At 38.0% G+C, this 17,711-nt stretch overlaps 1 protein-coding gene across 1 annotated transcript in view; it reads right to left on the reverse strand.

The window, feature by feature from the left end:
* LOC111167644 (contactin-associated protein-like 3) overlaps positions 1 to 17,711 on the reverse strand; it is a 187,695-nt gene that overhangs the window by 29,357 nt on the left and 140,627 nt on the right. Inside the window, exons 13-15 of the mRNA XM_089912900.1 lie at positions 14,006 to 14,203; positions 10,238 to 10,394; positions 4,223 to 4,350 (exon numbers count right to left, since the gene is read on the reverse strand). Of these exons, the coding sequence (XP_089769026.1) occupies positions 4,223 to 4,350; positions 10,238 to 10,394; positions 14,006 to 14,203 (483 nt within the window). The remainder of the gene's footprint in view (positions 1 to 4,222; positions 4,351 to 10,237; positions 10,395 to 14,005; positions 14,204 to 17,711) is intronic.

Below are 17,711 nucleotides of genomic sequence, written 5' to 3' on the forward strand. Positions count from 1 at the left end.
TAATTTTCTTTGCTTGCAAGCAAAAATTTTAATAAAAAACTCCAGATTTCTTTAAATTCATGTTTGTGTAGTATATTTTTCTCCATCATATTCTTTTATTATGTCATTATATTTGAATTGAATTTCTTATAGACAGCCTATAGTTGAGTCATAACAATCTGTCTTTTAATTGGTTTACTTAGACCAGTTACATTAAATACAAATGTTGATATGTTAGTTCTATCATTTTATTATTTTTTCCTATTTGTTCTATATTTTTGTTCTTCTGTTTTCCTTTTTCTGTCTCCTTTTGGGTTATTTAAACATTTTTCAGTATTCTATTTGTATAGCAGTTTCTTAATTGGTTCCTTTAAGGATTACAATATATATACTTACCTTTCTTAGTATGCTTAGAATCTATGTTTTAACCACTTCAAGTGATTTGTAAAAACGTTGACAACAATTTTGTCCTTTTACCTACTCCTGTTTATGTTGTTGTTGCCATGTGTATTATATCTACATAAAATTAAACCCTGTGACCCTGTGAAATAATGTATTTTTTGCTTTCAACCCTCAGATATATTTAAAATAACTCAATAGGAGAATAATCTATTAAATTTACCCAGTTATTTACCATTTCTAATGTTGATTTTTTTATTCCCAAAGTTCAAAATTTCCTTCTGATATCATTTCCTTTCTATCTAAAAAAACTTCCTTTAGAAATTCTTTTAAAGGATGCCTTCAGGTGATGAATGCTTTCAGCTTTCTTTCATTTGAAATTTAAAAAAATTTTACCTTCATTCCTGAAGGATATTTTTGCTTAACATAGAATTCTGGACTGACAATTCTTTACTTTCAGCACTTGAGAAATGTTTTGCCACTTCCTTCTGACCTCTATATTTCTGATGAGAAACTTACTGTCATTTGAATTGGTGTTTCGCTATAGGCAATGCATCATTATTCTCTCTAGCTGATTTCAAAAAATTTCTCATTGCCTTTAGTTTTCACATCAGTTTGTTTATGATATGTCTAGATGTGAATTTCTTTGAGTTTATACTGTTTCAGGTTCATTCAACTTCTCAAGTCTCTCTTTTGCCAAACTTAAAGATTTCAGCCATTAGTTTTTCAAATATTTTTCAGCAACAGCACTCTTTCCTCTCTTCTTCTGGAAATTTAATTACATGAATGTTATATCTTTTATTATTAACCCACAGGTCCCTGAGTCCCTGTTCATTTCTTTTTCAACCTTTTTTCTTTCTCTTGTTCAGATTGAATACTTTCTATTTATCTATCCTCAGCGTCATTGACTGTTTCATCTCAAATCTGCTATTTAACCCATCCAGTGCATCTTTCATTTCCATTACCGTACTTCTTATTTCTAAAGTTTCCATTTAGCTCTCCTCTATATACCCTATTTTTTTGCTGAAACTTTCTCTTTTTCTATTTGTTTCAAAAGCATTTATTATTACTTGTTAGAGTTTTTGTGTAATAGTTGTTTTAGTGTCTTTATCAGATAATTCTAACCTCTGTGTCATTGGTATCTGTTGATTACCTTTGCTTATGCAAACTTGGATTTTTCTGGTTCTTTGTATGCGAAGTAATTTTGGACTATTTCCTAGATCTTTAAAATATTATGTTAACAAACTCTGGGCTTTGCTTAAATTCAAAGTGCATGTTGATATTTTTCTTATTTTGCAGGCAGCTGTCCTGGTTAGGATCTGGCCACACATTCCAACCTGCCCTCCGTGCATGGTCCATGGTTCCTATGGCTGTCCAGTTTTCAAAGCTTTTGCAGTGCTATTCAGCTCTGCCTCACTTCTGCACCGCTCAGTGGCCAGTCTGAGTCCTGGATGGTAGCCTCCTCAGTTCTCAACTTTGGTCTATAATTAGGAGCAGATGCAGGCATGTGTAGCTCTGAGGTGAACCCAGAACTTCATAGACAACTTGTGGCATCACTCTCTTGAACTCTTCCCTCTCTGTGCTCTTCCAGATACTTTCCAGTTCCCTGCAGCTCCCTTTTCAATCATACAGCCAGAAAACTAGGGCTCTATTCAGCCTGCTTTATTGTGCTTTCCTATTCACTCCTGCACCTGTACATATGTCCATTGCCTAGTGATGGGTGAACAGAGAAAGAAAACAAAAGTAACATGAGTCTGCCACTGTCATAGAGTCAGGGCTCCCCTGTCCAGAGCAGAAGATGCCTTCCCTTGGAGTTCTGGCTCTTGTGTGTTTCTGAGGCAGCTTCTACCACTATTGCCATGGGGCTGCCTGGGAACTGGAACCTCAGAAAACAGGGAGAAGGGGAGAAATGAGACTACTGTGCTCTCTCACAGTTAGGAGCTCCCTGTCCCCTCCTCCAACCAGGACTACAGGACTTCTCCTGGGACTCTCTCCATCTGGGACCCAGTGTCTGAGAGATGCTGGAAGAAAAAATAAATGGTGAATTTTGCTTTCTCTTCCCTGCTGCTATTTGCTTTCCAGAGTCCTGAGATAACTGCTTCATGCATTCTGTGCAGGTTTTATGGGTGAGTTCAGTGAGAGAGATGGGGTGGGTTGTACTTGCTTCACCTTATCCAGAAAGAGAACTGTGGTTTGCATATTTATGTTATGAGTGAGAAAAATAACTATACTATCATCGAGTCAAGGCACGTTCATGGGCTTTCTACATTTTGACTACCTGCATCTCAGTATTTTTATCTGAAATAGGACCCTCTTTTTTTTCCAATAGCAAGGTTCAGAAATGCCAGGGTTCCCTCACATGGCAACACCTCCTATGGGGCCCCAGGGAGGGTTGTGGTTCCACAGGCCCCACTGTGGTACTGCCTGGCTCAGAGGGCAACATGGCTACTGTGGCCTTGGTGGACATTGTACTTTGGCCTCTCCTCTAAGTGCCAGTAGAGAGTTTGGGGCAGAGGACTGACGTGACCTGATTTTATTCCCTCTGGCTCTTGTGTGGAGTATCAGCTAAGTGGGCAGAGACAGTAGCAGGTAGGCCAGTTATGGGGCCACAGCAACAATCCAGGTACAGGTGGTAATGGAGATAAATTCTGGATCCATTTTTGCAGTTAGAACCAATAAGATTTGCTGATGAATTAGATGTGGGTTATGATAGAAAAGAGAAGTTATGAGTGGCTGTAATGTTTTCAGTCTAAGAAGCAACAGGAAGAATGGAGTTGCTATGCATTGATTTGAGGAAGGTTGGTGTGGAAATGCTTTTTCTTTTCTCATTTTTTTGACAAGTTGGGTTTGAAATGCCAATTGGAATGAAGAAGTACAGAATAGCCAGCTGGATGCAGGAGCTGGGAGTTCAGGAAGACTGGGTATAGGTATAGGTGTGGAGGTCACTGATGCCCATGCCATATTTAAAGCCATGAGATGATGGGAGAAGATCACCAATGGAGAGCACAGAGGAGAGAGGGCGGAGGATAGAGCCCTGGGGAACCCCAACGTTATCCTGCTGGCTAGGTGAAGGAAGGTTGGGGAGAGGAGGGTAGGAAAATTTTGTGGTATGCTGGCCACCACGTAAAGAAAGTGAATTAAAGAAGTTTGAATCATGGGAGGAATCCAAAGTTGCTGACAGGTCAACTCAGATGATATCAGGGAATAAGAATTGGATTTAGAAATGTTGAGTTCTCATTGGTGACAGGAAAAAACAGTTTCTGGGGAGCAATGGACGAGATGGAGGAGAAGGCCTGATATTCAAGAGAGAGTAGAAGGATGAAAATTAAAGATAGAACTCATAATTTTTATTTCAGTTATTTTGGGGGCATGAAGGATACACAAGATGCAGTTGGAGGGGTAAGTGGAGTTAGAAGCATCGAGGCTTCCTGTGTAAAAATTCAGAATTGTCAGAAGGCATTAATGACTAGATACACTTGATGGGTTCTGTCCTCTCATTTTCTCCTTATCTTACCAATTTCAGGCATCTCAGCATTCAGCAAAGTGCCTTATACTTAGTAGGTATATATTAGATGTTTGCTGAACAAGTGATATATTTCAGATGATTCCAGGAATCTTTGCAGCACAGTCTCATGTAAATGTCATATAAAAGATACCTCTACATAATCCAGAGGTAATATGTTTTTTCTCAATGACATTAACAACATGCACTTATTTTATAAAGTTAATGGAGTACAGATTATCAATACAGACAGTGTTTTTATGAACCCAGGCAGTTCGATTTCTCTTAAAAGATTGAAATGTATTAGCAGGGATGAAGACAGTTCCTCTTGCCACTACTTACTGTCCCCCGAGCAGAGCAGAGGCCCCAGTGTATAAGCCACTTCAGAATGTGGTCGCCCTGTGTCTCTCATCACAACCTGAGTGACCGGCAAGTGCTTCTTATGGGAAAGGACTACTGTGTTGCTGGTCCTGGAAAACAAATACAACCACCTTAACATTATTCTGAATAATGTACAGAAGAGTAATAGTCTTTGATTGCAGTTCAAGGGGTATTAAGCTAAATTTGTAAGTACATAACAGTAGGGAAATCAAACATCTCATCTGAACACTTACAAACATACTAATATATTGAATGAGGTCTTCTGAGGACCAGAGACCTTTGTTCATCTACGTGACCATAGAGAAGAAAGCAGGCAGGTCCAAAATTATGGTCATGGATACAGGCATGAGATTACATTTCAGTGCAATTAGCAGCTCATTGTTCTTTCCAATTCAGCCACTGTGTAATACTTAAATGCAGAATTTACAGAAGCAACAGCAATCTTCCTTCATTAAAAAAAAAAAAAAAAAAAAGACAAAAAACAAAACCACCTGACTGACAAGACTTAGGTTTTCAATACTTGGACTTTTTTTTTTTTACTAAAATTTCAGAAATTCCTACTGTGGTTATGAGGCATTTCCTTATTTGTTGAAGCCATAAATTTAAAAACAAATTCAAAACAAAATACTGATTCAAAACCATGATGAAGATATGATACAATATATTCTTAAAATTAATAAATGGGCTAATGCATGGGAAAGTGCTTTGCCAAAGATTGTCACCATCCATTCATTTGACAAACACTTATTATGCTTCTATTTGCCAGGCCCTGTGTGTTGGGGATGTAAACATAAAACCCACCATCAATGCCCCCCAGTGGATGTTATAAATAATAACAATACCAATAATATCATCATGTAAGTGACTATTTGGGGACATATTAATATCTATGGTTTAATACAATAGGATTGGAACAGGAGCCAGAGGACCTGGCTGGTAAGTTGGTTGTACAAACACCGTCCTCTCTGGACAAAGTAGGAAGGTTTTTCTATACCTTGTAAGCTGTTCATATTTTTCATTGTATACTTCAATTACATACGTACTTCTGATTTATGAACAAATACTAGTTTGTCTAATTTATTGTTCTGTGTAGAACCTAGTAAGTTTTAATTCCAAATAATTACAAAGCCACCACTCACTCTTGTATATACAAGTTGAAACATTTGAAACTGCCACTTTTGCATGTCAAAAAATCAGCTGTTTCACATGGTTCAACCTGACAGCTTTCCTGCAAAAAAAGTCTTCCTAACTTAATAGTTAATCATTCCAATTCTGCTAGGCATCGAAATATTCTTTTAAGTTAGAAAATGTAAAATTATTAAGATTTTTATTTTGTTTAAAAATTTGAACAAAGTGACTGGCAGTGCATATGGTAAGATATGAAAAATATGAAATAAAACCCTAAAATTTAAGAAACAATTTTTAAAAATCAGATTGCGTCAAAAAATCAGACTGAATTAAACAACATGGCTTTATCTGGTGAAGCCCCTGCAACTCCTGCTGTTAGAAGTACACAGGCTTCATCCCAAGCACATAACACCTGACTTTGTTGGGAACGGTATTCACAAGCTAGAAGATGTCACTGGATTATGCGGGAGGGGGTCAGTCTGGAAACTTATTTTGTTATAAACACAGGGAGAGCACACCAAATCAATTCCTGGTATTTAATATCAGTAAACATTACAAATAGTATTTTAATTCCCGTGATTGCTATTTTGGTAGAACATCTTAGAGGAAAAATGTAAGTGCATAAGTTCTTCATTGAGGATCATTGAATTTTAAGGAACATTTTTTTTTTTTTTGTGGTACGCGGGCCTCTCACTGTTGTGGCTTTTCCCGTTGCGGCGCACAGGCTCTGGGCGCGCAGGCTCTGCGGCCATGGCTCACAGGCCCAGCTGCTCCACTGCATATAGGATCTTCCAGGATCGGGGCACGAACCCACGTCCCCTGCATCGGCAGGCGGACTCTCAACCACTGCGCCACCAGGGAAGCCCTTAAGGAGCCCTTTAAAAGCTACACTTTCTATGTAGCAAAAAGCTACATTTTAATTCTGTTTTTAACATTGACAATGCATTCACAGCCCTGAAAAAAACTTTAAAAAAATCATAATGCATGTAGTGTGCATTGAGGCAGATAGCATCATAAAGTCTTTTTGTCCTCTTTTTGTTTGCAAAGTACCTTCCTGAATCTGAGAAAATTTTAAACTCTTCCTATTTAAAAATTCTTTATTAGTACAGGTCATTCCCACTGTCCATGCTTTATGTAAGATATTATATGCCATGTTCACCAGACTCATTCAAAACTGCCTAATTTTTAGTTACATCTGTTTTCTTCTTGCTTCTCAATTGTTTCCAAAATTTGTAAAGATTGCATGAATATCTAGGTATGAAAATTTCTCACAAACAGTTTTAAACATTCAGTAAGAGAACTTCCAAATCCACCTTTTTTTGGTTTTAGTTTCTAATGCTCTAGAAATTCTTCTGGGTTTTTTTGTTTGTTTGTTTTTCAGTAGACTTTTTTTTGAGGTATAATGGAGCTTTGACTACTTTGAGTTGTTGGGAAAGCTGCAGGGGAGAAATACTGGGTCAACTTTAAGTTTTATAATTGCTGGGGAGAAAGAGAGACTGGCGACAACATAATTTTCATCACCCAGAATTACACATTTTGAAAGCTCCCAGGCTCTTTTTTGGGGTTAGCTGTTCTAGTGGCTCATCCCTTTGGCAAACTCACACTGTATTAATTACTGCGGCATCATAAAACTTATTCATGTCTGGTAGGGCTGGGCTCCCCACATTGTTTCCATTTTCAGAATCGTCTTAGCTATTCATGTACCATTCTTTTCCAAATAAATTTTAGAAACTGTTTGTCACTACCCCCAAAAATAAACAAATGTTTAGCATTTGTTTGGAATTAAATGGAATCAACAAAATTGTTTGGAGGAGAGATGCTTAGTTTTCCTATTCATGGCAGTGGTGTGATGTCTCCATTTATTTAGGTCTTCTTGTATTTTCATAATAAAGTTTTATGATATCTTTTTTACAAAAGTCTTGCATATTTTTGTTATCTTTATTCCAAGGTACTATACCCTTTTGTTCCTTCTGCTAGTAGTTTTTATATTTTCTTATAGTAACACATTTTTGATAAGAATCCAGTTATTCTAAGGTTCAGTAAGTAGCCTTACCAAACTCTCATTAATTTCAATAATATTTCTGTATATTCTCTTAGGTTTTCTTTGTTGAAAATGATATTTTCTATGAGTAATGTATCTTTATTTCCTTGTTTCCAGTCTTTCCAATTGTGGTTTTGAATTGCCTCATGTATATTTTTTAATCTTTCTATTATTCATTTCTCACCTAATTGCATTGTAATCAGAGAAACTGTTCATAGGATAACAACTACCGTAAAATTTTTTGAGTTTTGCTTTATGGAATATTGAGAAAATCAGTTTGCAAAAATGCACTACATGTGCTTGAGAAAATTATGTATTCTACAATTTTATGTTCCCAACAAATCAAGCTGTTAATTTCATTCGAAAATATTCTATCTTACTAATTTTTGTTCATTTGATTACCAATTACAAACAGATGTACATTTAAACCTCTTCTTACCATGGTTGATTTGTAAATTTCTTCTTTCAGTTTTGTCAATTTTTTTCTGTATACATTCTGAGTCATTTTTATTAGAAACATACAAGTTTATTAGCATTGTTGTTTTTTTATAGTGAAATTAAGCAATATCTTATAGTAATAGTGATCTTTGTCCACATTAAACCTTAAAATTTTACTTACTTTTTCGTATATTTGCCTGGTAATTTTTTTTTGGCATTTTGTTTTCAATATGCCTAGGTTTACAAACAAGATATATTTGTTTTTAATTCAATATGACATCTGGATTTAAATGGTTATTTTTGTCATATTTATTGTGCATGATTACTCACACAGTTTTTATCTTGTACTTGTTGCTTTCTCTTTTTTTAAAGTCTCACTTTCTATCTTCTTTTGTATTAACTAAGTTTTTAAAATCCCATTTTTTCTTTCTTCCCTCTACTGATTTGAATATTACATGTTTTGTTTCTATTATTTAGAGGTTACACAAATTTTAAGACATAAACTTTAAGCAATTTAATTCTAATAAATATTTACAAAACAAGTTTTAAATTTCAATAATATTTTTATTTCTAAACATTCTTTTAGTTCTTTTGTAAACCACAATCATCTCTGTTAATAGGATCTGACTGTTTTCTCGTGTTTCAAATTCATACATACAGTTACATGTTATCAGTGTCTAGTATTTTCTTTTAGTTTTTAACCTCTGAGTTTACAATTCTTTTTCCTCAATATTTCCTCCTGCCTCTGAGACCTTCCTTATAAGATCACTTTCTTTCATTCTGAAAACCATTCTTAAAAATTCCTCTTGTGGAGTCTGCTAGTGGTAAATTTCTTCAGTGTCTGTCTGGATTTTAATTTTATTCCACTTTTAAAAATATCAGCTGGGTAAACACTGGGAGTTTGACAGTTATTTCACTTCCGCCCTGTGAGGGGTGTGTCCCGCCCTCTGTGGGCTGGGTCCTGGGCTGTTCAGGGGGGTTCTGCTGGCTGGCTGTCTTTCCTTTAAGAGTCTTGCTTTCATCTCTGCTCCTTTTAACATTCTCTTTGGTGTTCTTTGATTTCACCATGGTGTGTCTAGATATGGATCTACTTTTATTTACCCTGCTTGGTATTCTAACGTTTTCTCAAATCTGGACATTTTTCTGCTATTTGAATATTTCCTCTTCTAATTATCTCAAATCTTCTCTTCTGAAACTTTAATCAGACACATTTTCAATCTTCTCCACGTGACTCCTCCATGTCACTGCTTTTCTCGATCCCATTTTGCTTCTCTCTGTTCTGTGTCATTTATTTACACATATTTTCCATTTCACCAATTTTCTGATCACTTGTGTCTAATATCTGATCCAACAAATCTTAAATTTAGTAAATATTATCATTGGCTAATATTCTTTTGCAAATCCCAATCATCTTTGTTAATAGGATCTGATCACTTTCTCATGTTTCAATTCCAGTTTTGATTTTTCAAGCAGCTCACATATTTATTTTATCTTATGTTTTGAATGTATCCATGATCTGAGACTTTTAGGCATCTAATCTACACTTTGTGGTTTCTTCTGCCTCCCACATCTGTCCTCTGGTGTTGTATAGCCCTGGATTGTGAGCTTATTTTTGGTGGCATTTTATCTGTGGGAATCCTGTGAGGTCTGTGTGAAGGGGGAGGGCAGGCCTCCAGTGAGAATCTCATATAATCCTATGATGAGCCAGTGGTGCTGCCAACCTGTGGCTATGTTAACTTAATTTGAGGACCATCCAAGTCATATAAATTTGGGCTCCAAATCTGTGTGAGGGCAAGTCTGTAGACATGAGTTTTCAGGGAGCTATTTTTTTCTACCCAGAGTGCCTACTGGATGATTTGTCCTTGTCTACCTTTTCTTTGGGTTTGCAGCCTTTTGAGACCTCCAGTTGCATGGACAGTTTTGTATTCTGTATATCGTCTTTCATGGACTCAAGGCCTTGTCTGGTTTCCCCTGTGTGGCCATTTAAGAAAACGAAACTGGGAATTAGGAAGGTCAGCAAACAGCCCTGGGTCAGCCAAGGGGTGGTCATCTTATTAACTGGATTAACTTAACTTTAAGAAGTCAGATATTTCACTTTCAGTGAATGGGAAACATTAATTCCTATTTTGTCTTACTAGAAAAATAAAATGGACATGATTAGTTACTCACAAGTAAACAAAAATAGCTACCTAATATTTTAGGCTTCAGATTAATGATATCATACACATCAAAGCTTATACTTTTAACTTGCTAGGGAATCCTTTAATTTTTTCTCTTTATTATACTGTTGTGTCCAATGTCTGCCTAAGGTACATCGTTTAAGCAATAAAAAAATTACAGTTTGCACAGGGAAATTATATGGAAATCACCATTCATTCCGGTCAGCATCACAGTTGCAGTAATATTGAGAATCAATGCAGTTCCCCTCTAATCCACAAGTACATTTTTGAGCATCAGGCAGAGAACCTCCCCAGTATGTGTGTGTTTCATTGGTTCTTCCAACCCACCAGCTCACTGGGGTTCCATCTGAAAGACAAGTATGAGAAAGGTGACACCTACTTTGCCCCCCACTACCTGCCTCCCCAATATAGTTCCTTTACTTCCCTCTGTTTAAAACATAGAGAGACTACTTTAGAAGTGAGCATATTTTAACTGTGCAATAGGATCATTTTTAAGAGGACTTCCAACTGTTTAAAAATATATATTTTAATGTCAAAACTTACGCTGTCACCAAATTCTTTCTTTTATCAGAAAATGAGCATGTAGTCTCCTTAACTCATTCAGGCATGATATTTACAAGCTTTTCTTGAGGATTCCACTTACATAATTTCTTTGGAAATAACATTCAAGAAAGAATTGTCATCAAAATAAAAACCACAGTAATTTACACACTGAATCTAAAATCTGTTTGAGATCCTAAAATGTCATTAAAACGTTTAATGTTATTATGAGAAATATGGATTTCTTTCACTTTATTTTTTAGCTAAAAACACTGGCATGTGTTTAAGACATGTACTTCCTAGCATGTCCTAAAAGTTTCTTGGAGACGTGCTTCTTCTTATACTGAATGGGTTACTCTGTATTTGGAAACTAAAGAAATGGCACTGATAAGCCTTCTTCATGCCTGAGGTGTCTTCAGCTTGAGCAAGTCCGAGACAACTACACCCAGTTCTTCACCACATTCCCCTCCTCAGTGCAACGTATAATTAAGTGACAGGGCCAGAGGCTGCCTCAGCTCTGCAGGACTGCTCATTTACACTAAAGATGCTGCTGAGGCCCCAGTGTGGGATTACAGTACACCTGGGGGAGGATGATCAGAAAGGATGGCGCGCACGGGAGGGTGGAGGGGAAACAGCCCCTAGTAAACAGAGAATCAGGGCAGGAGGGGAAACGGAAGTGACATCAATTCTGCAAAGATGCCTGTCCATTTTCATGTGCTCTTTCAAACTCTTAAATTGTCCCCATCAGGCCCCCACTAAGAATCTGAAATAACTTTCTCCCTAACTTACAATTGCCACTGCTCATTATGGCTCCCTGTTCAATGAGGCTTCTGCTCCCGCTGACAACCTCTCAGCTGGTAAACACATGGACTGCATTCATTACCACGCACTGCAGGCCCAGTGCGTGACACGTGTGCCAAGAAATCGATATCAACCATCTTTTTTTTTTAATGTGTTGAAAACATCTTTAGGGGGGTGGAAGATCTTTTTAGTGTATTATTTAATAGGTACTTAATAGACATTTTTCAAAATTCCATCTTAAAAATGTAATTATTCAACATCCTCTTTCATCAATTTGAAGAGCAAAGAAATCATCATATGCCAATGTGTTACTGTGTGTTTACATTTTTCTCTCTAAAGTGAAAATCATTAAGTGTTTTTTAAAGGTACAAAATGCATGTGGCTCCATTCAAGATTCCTTTGAGTAACTTAGAGAATTTGCATAAGAAATAATTAGGAATAATATGAAGAAGAATTAGAGGCTGAAATGAAAAGGAATAGGAGAGATATCAATGACCCGGGTGCACGGCTCTACTTCCTCAATTATTTTAGCCCATAGTTCACTGTCCTTCTCTCCAGCCACAGCTACAATCCTCAATGACCTTAAGCATTCATAGTATGGTAACCAAATGGTTTCCTAGAGTCAACACTTACTGTCATACAACTTCCTCTTTAGCCACCTGTAATCATATCCCCTGAAACTATATGTAACACAGAGACCTTAAAGATGCTGAAGGAAAAATGTTTCAGAACCCTAGCAAGGTCCTAGGCCCTCTGCTCCTCCCTGGCCCTCTTGGAAAACAAAATTTACACAAGAGCTGCTGCACTGAGGCCCCAGACTTGCTATATCTCCTCTCAAGATCACCACCTCCTCAGTCTCCTGTTAACTTCTGAGAATTTGAACCGTGGAAAATTCCTGAGAGAGAACTGAATTTTGACTGACATTCCCCAATCTACCCTATAAAATTCCTAAGCTACTTGTTCCGCACATTGCAGTCCCCTTGTACTGTTTTCGCATTGCAACCTTCTAATGAGGGACCCAGGCTTTGTTGTGTTCACTCCTTCCACACAAGAGTAGCATCAAAGCTCTGCACACCCATTTGTGTCTATTGATAATACCGAGCTAATTAGTGCAACAATTTTAAGGTGTATTGGGCTACACTATTTGCCTGCCTCAACTCAACCTTAATTAAACACTTCTGGAAATATATAGGTCTGTAGTGAATTTGTTTAAATTAAGTTTGTACTAACAATCCTCCACTAGCAGCATATAAGAAATGCAAATAACTTGGCATGTATGGTTAATGAAGGCCCTTATTTTGTTTTTTTAGCAGGTGTTTATTAAGTTTATAAGTCTTTTCTCTTTCCATCTTTCCCCCCAGCCCCAATTAAATACTTGTTTAAATATTTGTTTTTGTTGCTGCTGTTGCTGTTTTATATATTTATTAACATATCGAAGGGCTAACAATTGAGCAACCACATGCAAATCAATAGGCAGACACTGGCACTCCAGACGGGAATCCTTTGCTGATCTGGGTCGTGTCCAGGTTCTGGAATAGGCCATCTGCTAGTTTGTATGAGTTTGCTCCATGACTCACTGGGTGGTTTTGTTTTATGACTTTGTTAGTGGTTGTTTCCAACCATACTCTGTCTTTGCCTTGTTTTCCCTGGTTAGACAACCCATAACAATAATTTACTCTCCTGGACGCAGCTTTCTCATTCTTCTGGGCACATACAATTTTAGCTCGGTGATCTATTTGGCATCGATCAACTAACAGTAAGTACTAACTAGCACTAACTATAAATTCAATAAACTGGAGAGATGCAAATAAGTAGCCTTTACTTCATGCCATTTATAGATGTGGTGCAATTAAGTTCTGGCAAGGTTAGTGTCTTAGCTATGAAGACTCAAAAAAGATAAAATGATTTCCTGAGTCCCATAGCTGCTGAGTGACAGGGACTTGTCTAAGTCCTAAGAGCTTGAACTCAGAGAACCTGCCTACTGCCCTCTGCTCATTCCACTCCCCAGATGCCTGATCAGAGAAGGGGCAGGCCAGCCTCCAGAAAGCCAAGCAGTTTCATGAAGGCAGTGACGTTGCACATTCCAACAGCATGGGATTTTTCAAAGGAAGAAAATATAAAATTAAACATAAGAATTTTCAAAAGAAGAAAAGATATGAGAAATAAACTATTAGCACTTATGTTGTGTGAAAGAGGCGGGGATACCAACATTGTTGCCTAATTAACAATTAGCCAAGACACTAATTGCATTGTCTATGAAAAAGAATCTCATGGAATAATCACCTCCAGATCACTAAGCCATGTTGTTGTTAGCAATCCTTCCCAAGATAAGACAGAATTAAGATGTCCCTGCCCTTCATGGCAGATGAGCACTGAGCATTCCGGGGGCCTCCTTAGGAGGCTTTTACTGCTCAGTTGCCCAGTTGAGTCTAGGGAGAAACTTCAGATCATTCCTGGCTTTGAGCAAAGACCTTGGTCTTCGCTCCAAAGAAGAGTATCCCTGTCACTTCAGATGTGATCCGGGCACTATGGGCACAGATTCTCATGCATCTCTGGCAGGCCATTGTGACCTGTGGGGACTACAGCCCACAGTGTCTGATTACTCTGATTACTCACCATGGGGAGTTGAAAGCCTTGACTTCTTGCAGTGGAAAGTCAGCTTCTGTTGGCAGTGGTCCACATAGTCAATTATGGCCTGGAGCTGGTCCATGCTGGCTGTGTACTTGAAAAACACAGGTTGGGGTCTTTCTCCATTCGAGCTTTTGACACTAACCAAGTGGGAGCCATTGTGCTGCACTGAGGTCCATGCAGTGTCTGGTGGGCAGAAGAGGGGTTGGGAGGGAGAAAGGAGACCGTGATGAGAATGGAATCATTAAACATAAATATGGAAATCAGAAGCATCTTTTATCTGAATTAAGGTTTTTATTTTTGTAGCAATCAGATCTCTTTGACATTGGAATCAGCGAGTGGAATTCTTAAAATGTTGACAGTAGGGATTCTCTTTATTGAAATTTGCATTACCATTACTATAGTCAACATTGTCAGGGGGTCAATTTTTTAAATTCTGTATTATAATACTCAAAGTTATAAACAGAACTTTTGGGCTTTTATTTTTTTCTTTCCATTACTATAAGAGGAAAGCTAAAGATTATCGTGTATATACTTATGTTTGTAACAAGCATATTCCTCATCTCACTGAGCATCTTTTCCTCTGATAATCAAAGAAATGTATACAAGACACACTTGAGGAACAAGCAGCCCCCAAAACCATTATTTTGATCATGGAAAATAATGGAAAATAAGTATTTTTGACAAAAATTGACTAATAATGTGTCAGCAACTCGTTCAATGGCCAGTACTAAAAAACACAGTGCCTTGGGGTATCTAATATAACAATTCCTAGCGGTAACCATTGCTACATGAATGTCTGCTGGAAAATTCTGGCATATTTCTGTTACATGGATTACCTATATTTTTCCAAGAGATTTAAAAAACAATGCACGCTTCACAATATTTATAACAGAAGAAAAACACCTTGACTTCTTTTATCTTCCCCAAAATAACCTCCCACCATGAATGTATAGAAGCTCCCACAGTATAAAAGGCCCATGGCTCAGTGGCTAAAAGGCTGAGTTCAAGCTGCCTTAATTCAACTATATTTATAATGTCAGGTCATATAACTTCCTCTGTAATATGTATTTGATAAAATGATCAGTATCCACACAAACTTGCCGTATTACAGGGGCAGGAAACAGCCTTGTGTTTATTTTTTATTATTTTTTAATAGCTAATACATGAGCAAGGTTCAAAAATCAAAACAGTGCTGCATGGAACTCAGTGAGGGGTCCCCTGCTCCTTTTCTGCCCTGAGAGTTTGGGTCTGGGAAAAACCTACAGCCATGCTGGTGTTTGCAAACCCTTAACACATCAAATACATCCAGAGATCCAGGGAAAAGAACCCTAAGGGCCATGGATAAACCTCCGATTCAAAGCCTATGGAAAAGAACATCACAAAATATGCAAAAACTAGCCAGGACAGGAACAAACTGTGAGTCAGCATGACTAATGCAGTTTTATATTCAATTAGGAGAAAAGACTTAACGGATCACCTGTCTCTCTGCTCACTAAAGGGGGCTGTGAGTGTTCCTATGGCAACTTGAAATCCATAGATTGTGTTTCCCCCTTAATCATGTTTTCACTAGACATTTTACATTTCAACATTTTCCTGGAAAATTACTTAAATGCGTCTGGCATTATTTTTGGTAATTACCTACTCCCATTCACCCTCAGGGTTTCTTCCATCAAATGAAATGAGGGTACAGGGAGGCATGCAGAAGGCTGTGTTAGGCTTAGGAGTTCATCAGTTCCCATGCCACTGTGTCATTTATTTTCATGGCTTAGAGCACAAAGAAAAATGATGTGCCTGAATAATTCATACAGGCTAGTGGTCAGTATGATAAATTTATGGTCTTGCATGGTTAAGGTGTAATAATAGAAATCTTTTGAAGTGGAGAGAAGAGAAAGGTTGAAAAGAACCTCAAAACTGCCCTTCTGAAAAAATACTTTAAGTGGTTGCCCTTTCTAGAAATATTATTTAAAAGACCCCAACAAAGACACATTATGTTTCCCTAATATTCCACAACATATTATTTCAAAACTATGAGTAGAAAGGAACCTTTGACATGACACATAATCTTAGCCTTCAAGCACGAGGAGACAGACTAAGGAATTTAAGTGACCAGCATGATGGAAAAATACTTAGCTGTTACTCACGGTAGTCTGAAGCATAATTTTGGATCTGAGGTAATTAATTTTAATAGTGGTCAAATTTAAACAGGAATTTTGAACTATTGTTGAATTAGACCCTATCAGAACATGTTCATCCAACTCACTGGAGCCTTTCCTCTGCACAGGAGCAGGGTGGCCATTGGTGGCACCTGGTTGACTGTTTGCTCGGACAAATGAACCTGCAGCCAAGTTAACTTGCTGGTTTGGTTTGGTAAGCAGGATATAAATAATGACATTGACTTACCATATCATATGACATCCTCCTCCTTCTGTTTGTTTTGCCAACTTAGATCCACTTTGCAATTGGCAACACTTCCTACACTTCATAACAGACCTCTGAACTATACAAGGAGTCTTTCATAGCAAAACAAGTGGTTGGATGGAAAAAGAACCAGATCTTTATTCTACAGATTCAGGTAAACACACATTGAAAGCATATCTGCTATGCTTATTTCAATCTCCCTGAGAAAAAAAGACTTCATGAAAAATATGATGCCTTTATATTTTGTGGGACCATCGCTCATGATCTGGAAATTGACCTCGAGGAAAGTAAAGGCAAAAATCCCTTCTCCCACAGATGCCTGAAATGAAGTCCAATTTGTGTCCAAACACCACCTCTTTGGAAATGAAGCCAGCTGCCTCTGTTTCTTCTGATGGGAAGAGGGTACACATTCTGAGAAGACTGGGAAGGCAATATGCCAAATGATTTAACTTGTCACATCTATCTCCAGATAAAGCTGGTCAAAAGATGCACTCAGGATGATAAATAAGGACAGACTGATGTAAACACTAGCAGCCATTCCTGGATCCACAAAAATAATCTGAATTCTACAATAGAGACCCACAACAGCCTTCTCAGAATTTCTCCCCCTGTGTTACTATCCAGAGAGAAACACTGTTATAACCTTTTATCCAGCCCAACCCTCTGGCCACACAGATGAGAGAAATGGCAGTCTAGAAAAACTCACTTGCCCAGCTTCACAAAACTATGTAACTTTGCCACACATTTCTAAGCAACCCAGCGTGAGGCGCTGAGCTTTCTGAGTAGGTAAACTTCTCAAAGAGTGCTGAGGTCTGTAACCTTCCCAGAGTGCCTTACCCATCTGAGCCCTCTACTATATTTCCAATGAAAAAACTCCAGAAGAAAACAGAACTAGATCCTGGGCATTTATGTGCTCACAGTGCTGGTAATGGCCAACTGCGCTGCTCTGAATGTCCAGTGGGTGCCCTGAGGAAGACAACGGTCAGCTCTCACCTGGCCCTGCCCTAGATCTCAGAGGCCCTGGGCCCTGCCATGTCATCTGTTTGTCAAAGCCAAGGATGACTGGTGTGTGTGTTTTATTGAAGGGGAGAGATGACAGCTCTAAGCAGACAGTCTCCAGGCCCTGGGAGGGCCCAGAGGTGGCACTCAGGCCAGCTCCACACCTGTGGGTCCCTCTTGATCAATATTTGTATGAAGACCCTCATAAGGGCTGCCACAGATCTGGGGCCTTGAGGCTTTTCATGATTTATTTTAATATTTTGAACACAAGAAA

This window comes from Delphinapterus leucas, chromosome 6 (assembly GCF_059928025.1).
Source record: "Delphinapterus leucas isolate spDelLeu-1000000601 "Yukka" chromosome 6, BTC_Dleu_Yukka2, whole genome shotgun sequence".
Classification (NCBI taxonomy): Eukaryota; Metazoa; Chordata; class Mammalia; order Artiodactyla; family Monodontidae; genus Delphinapterus; species Delphinapterus leucas.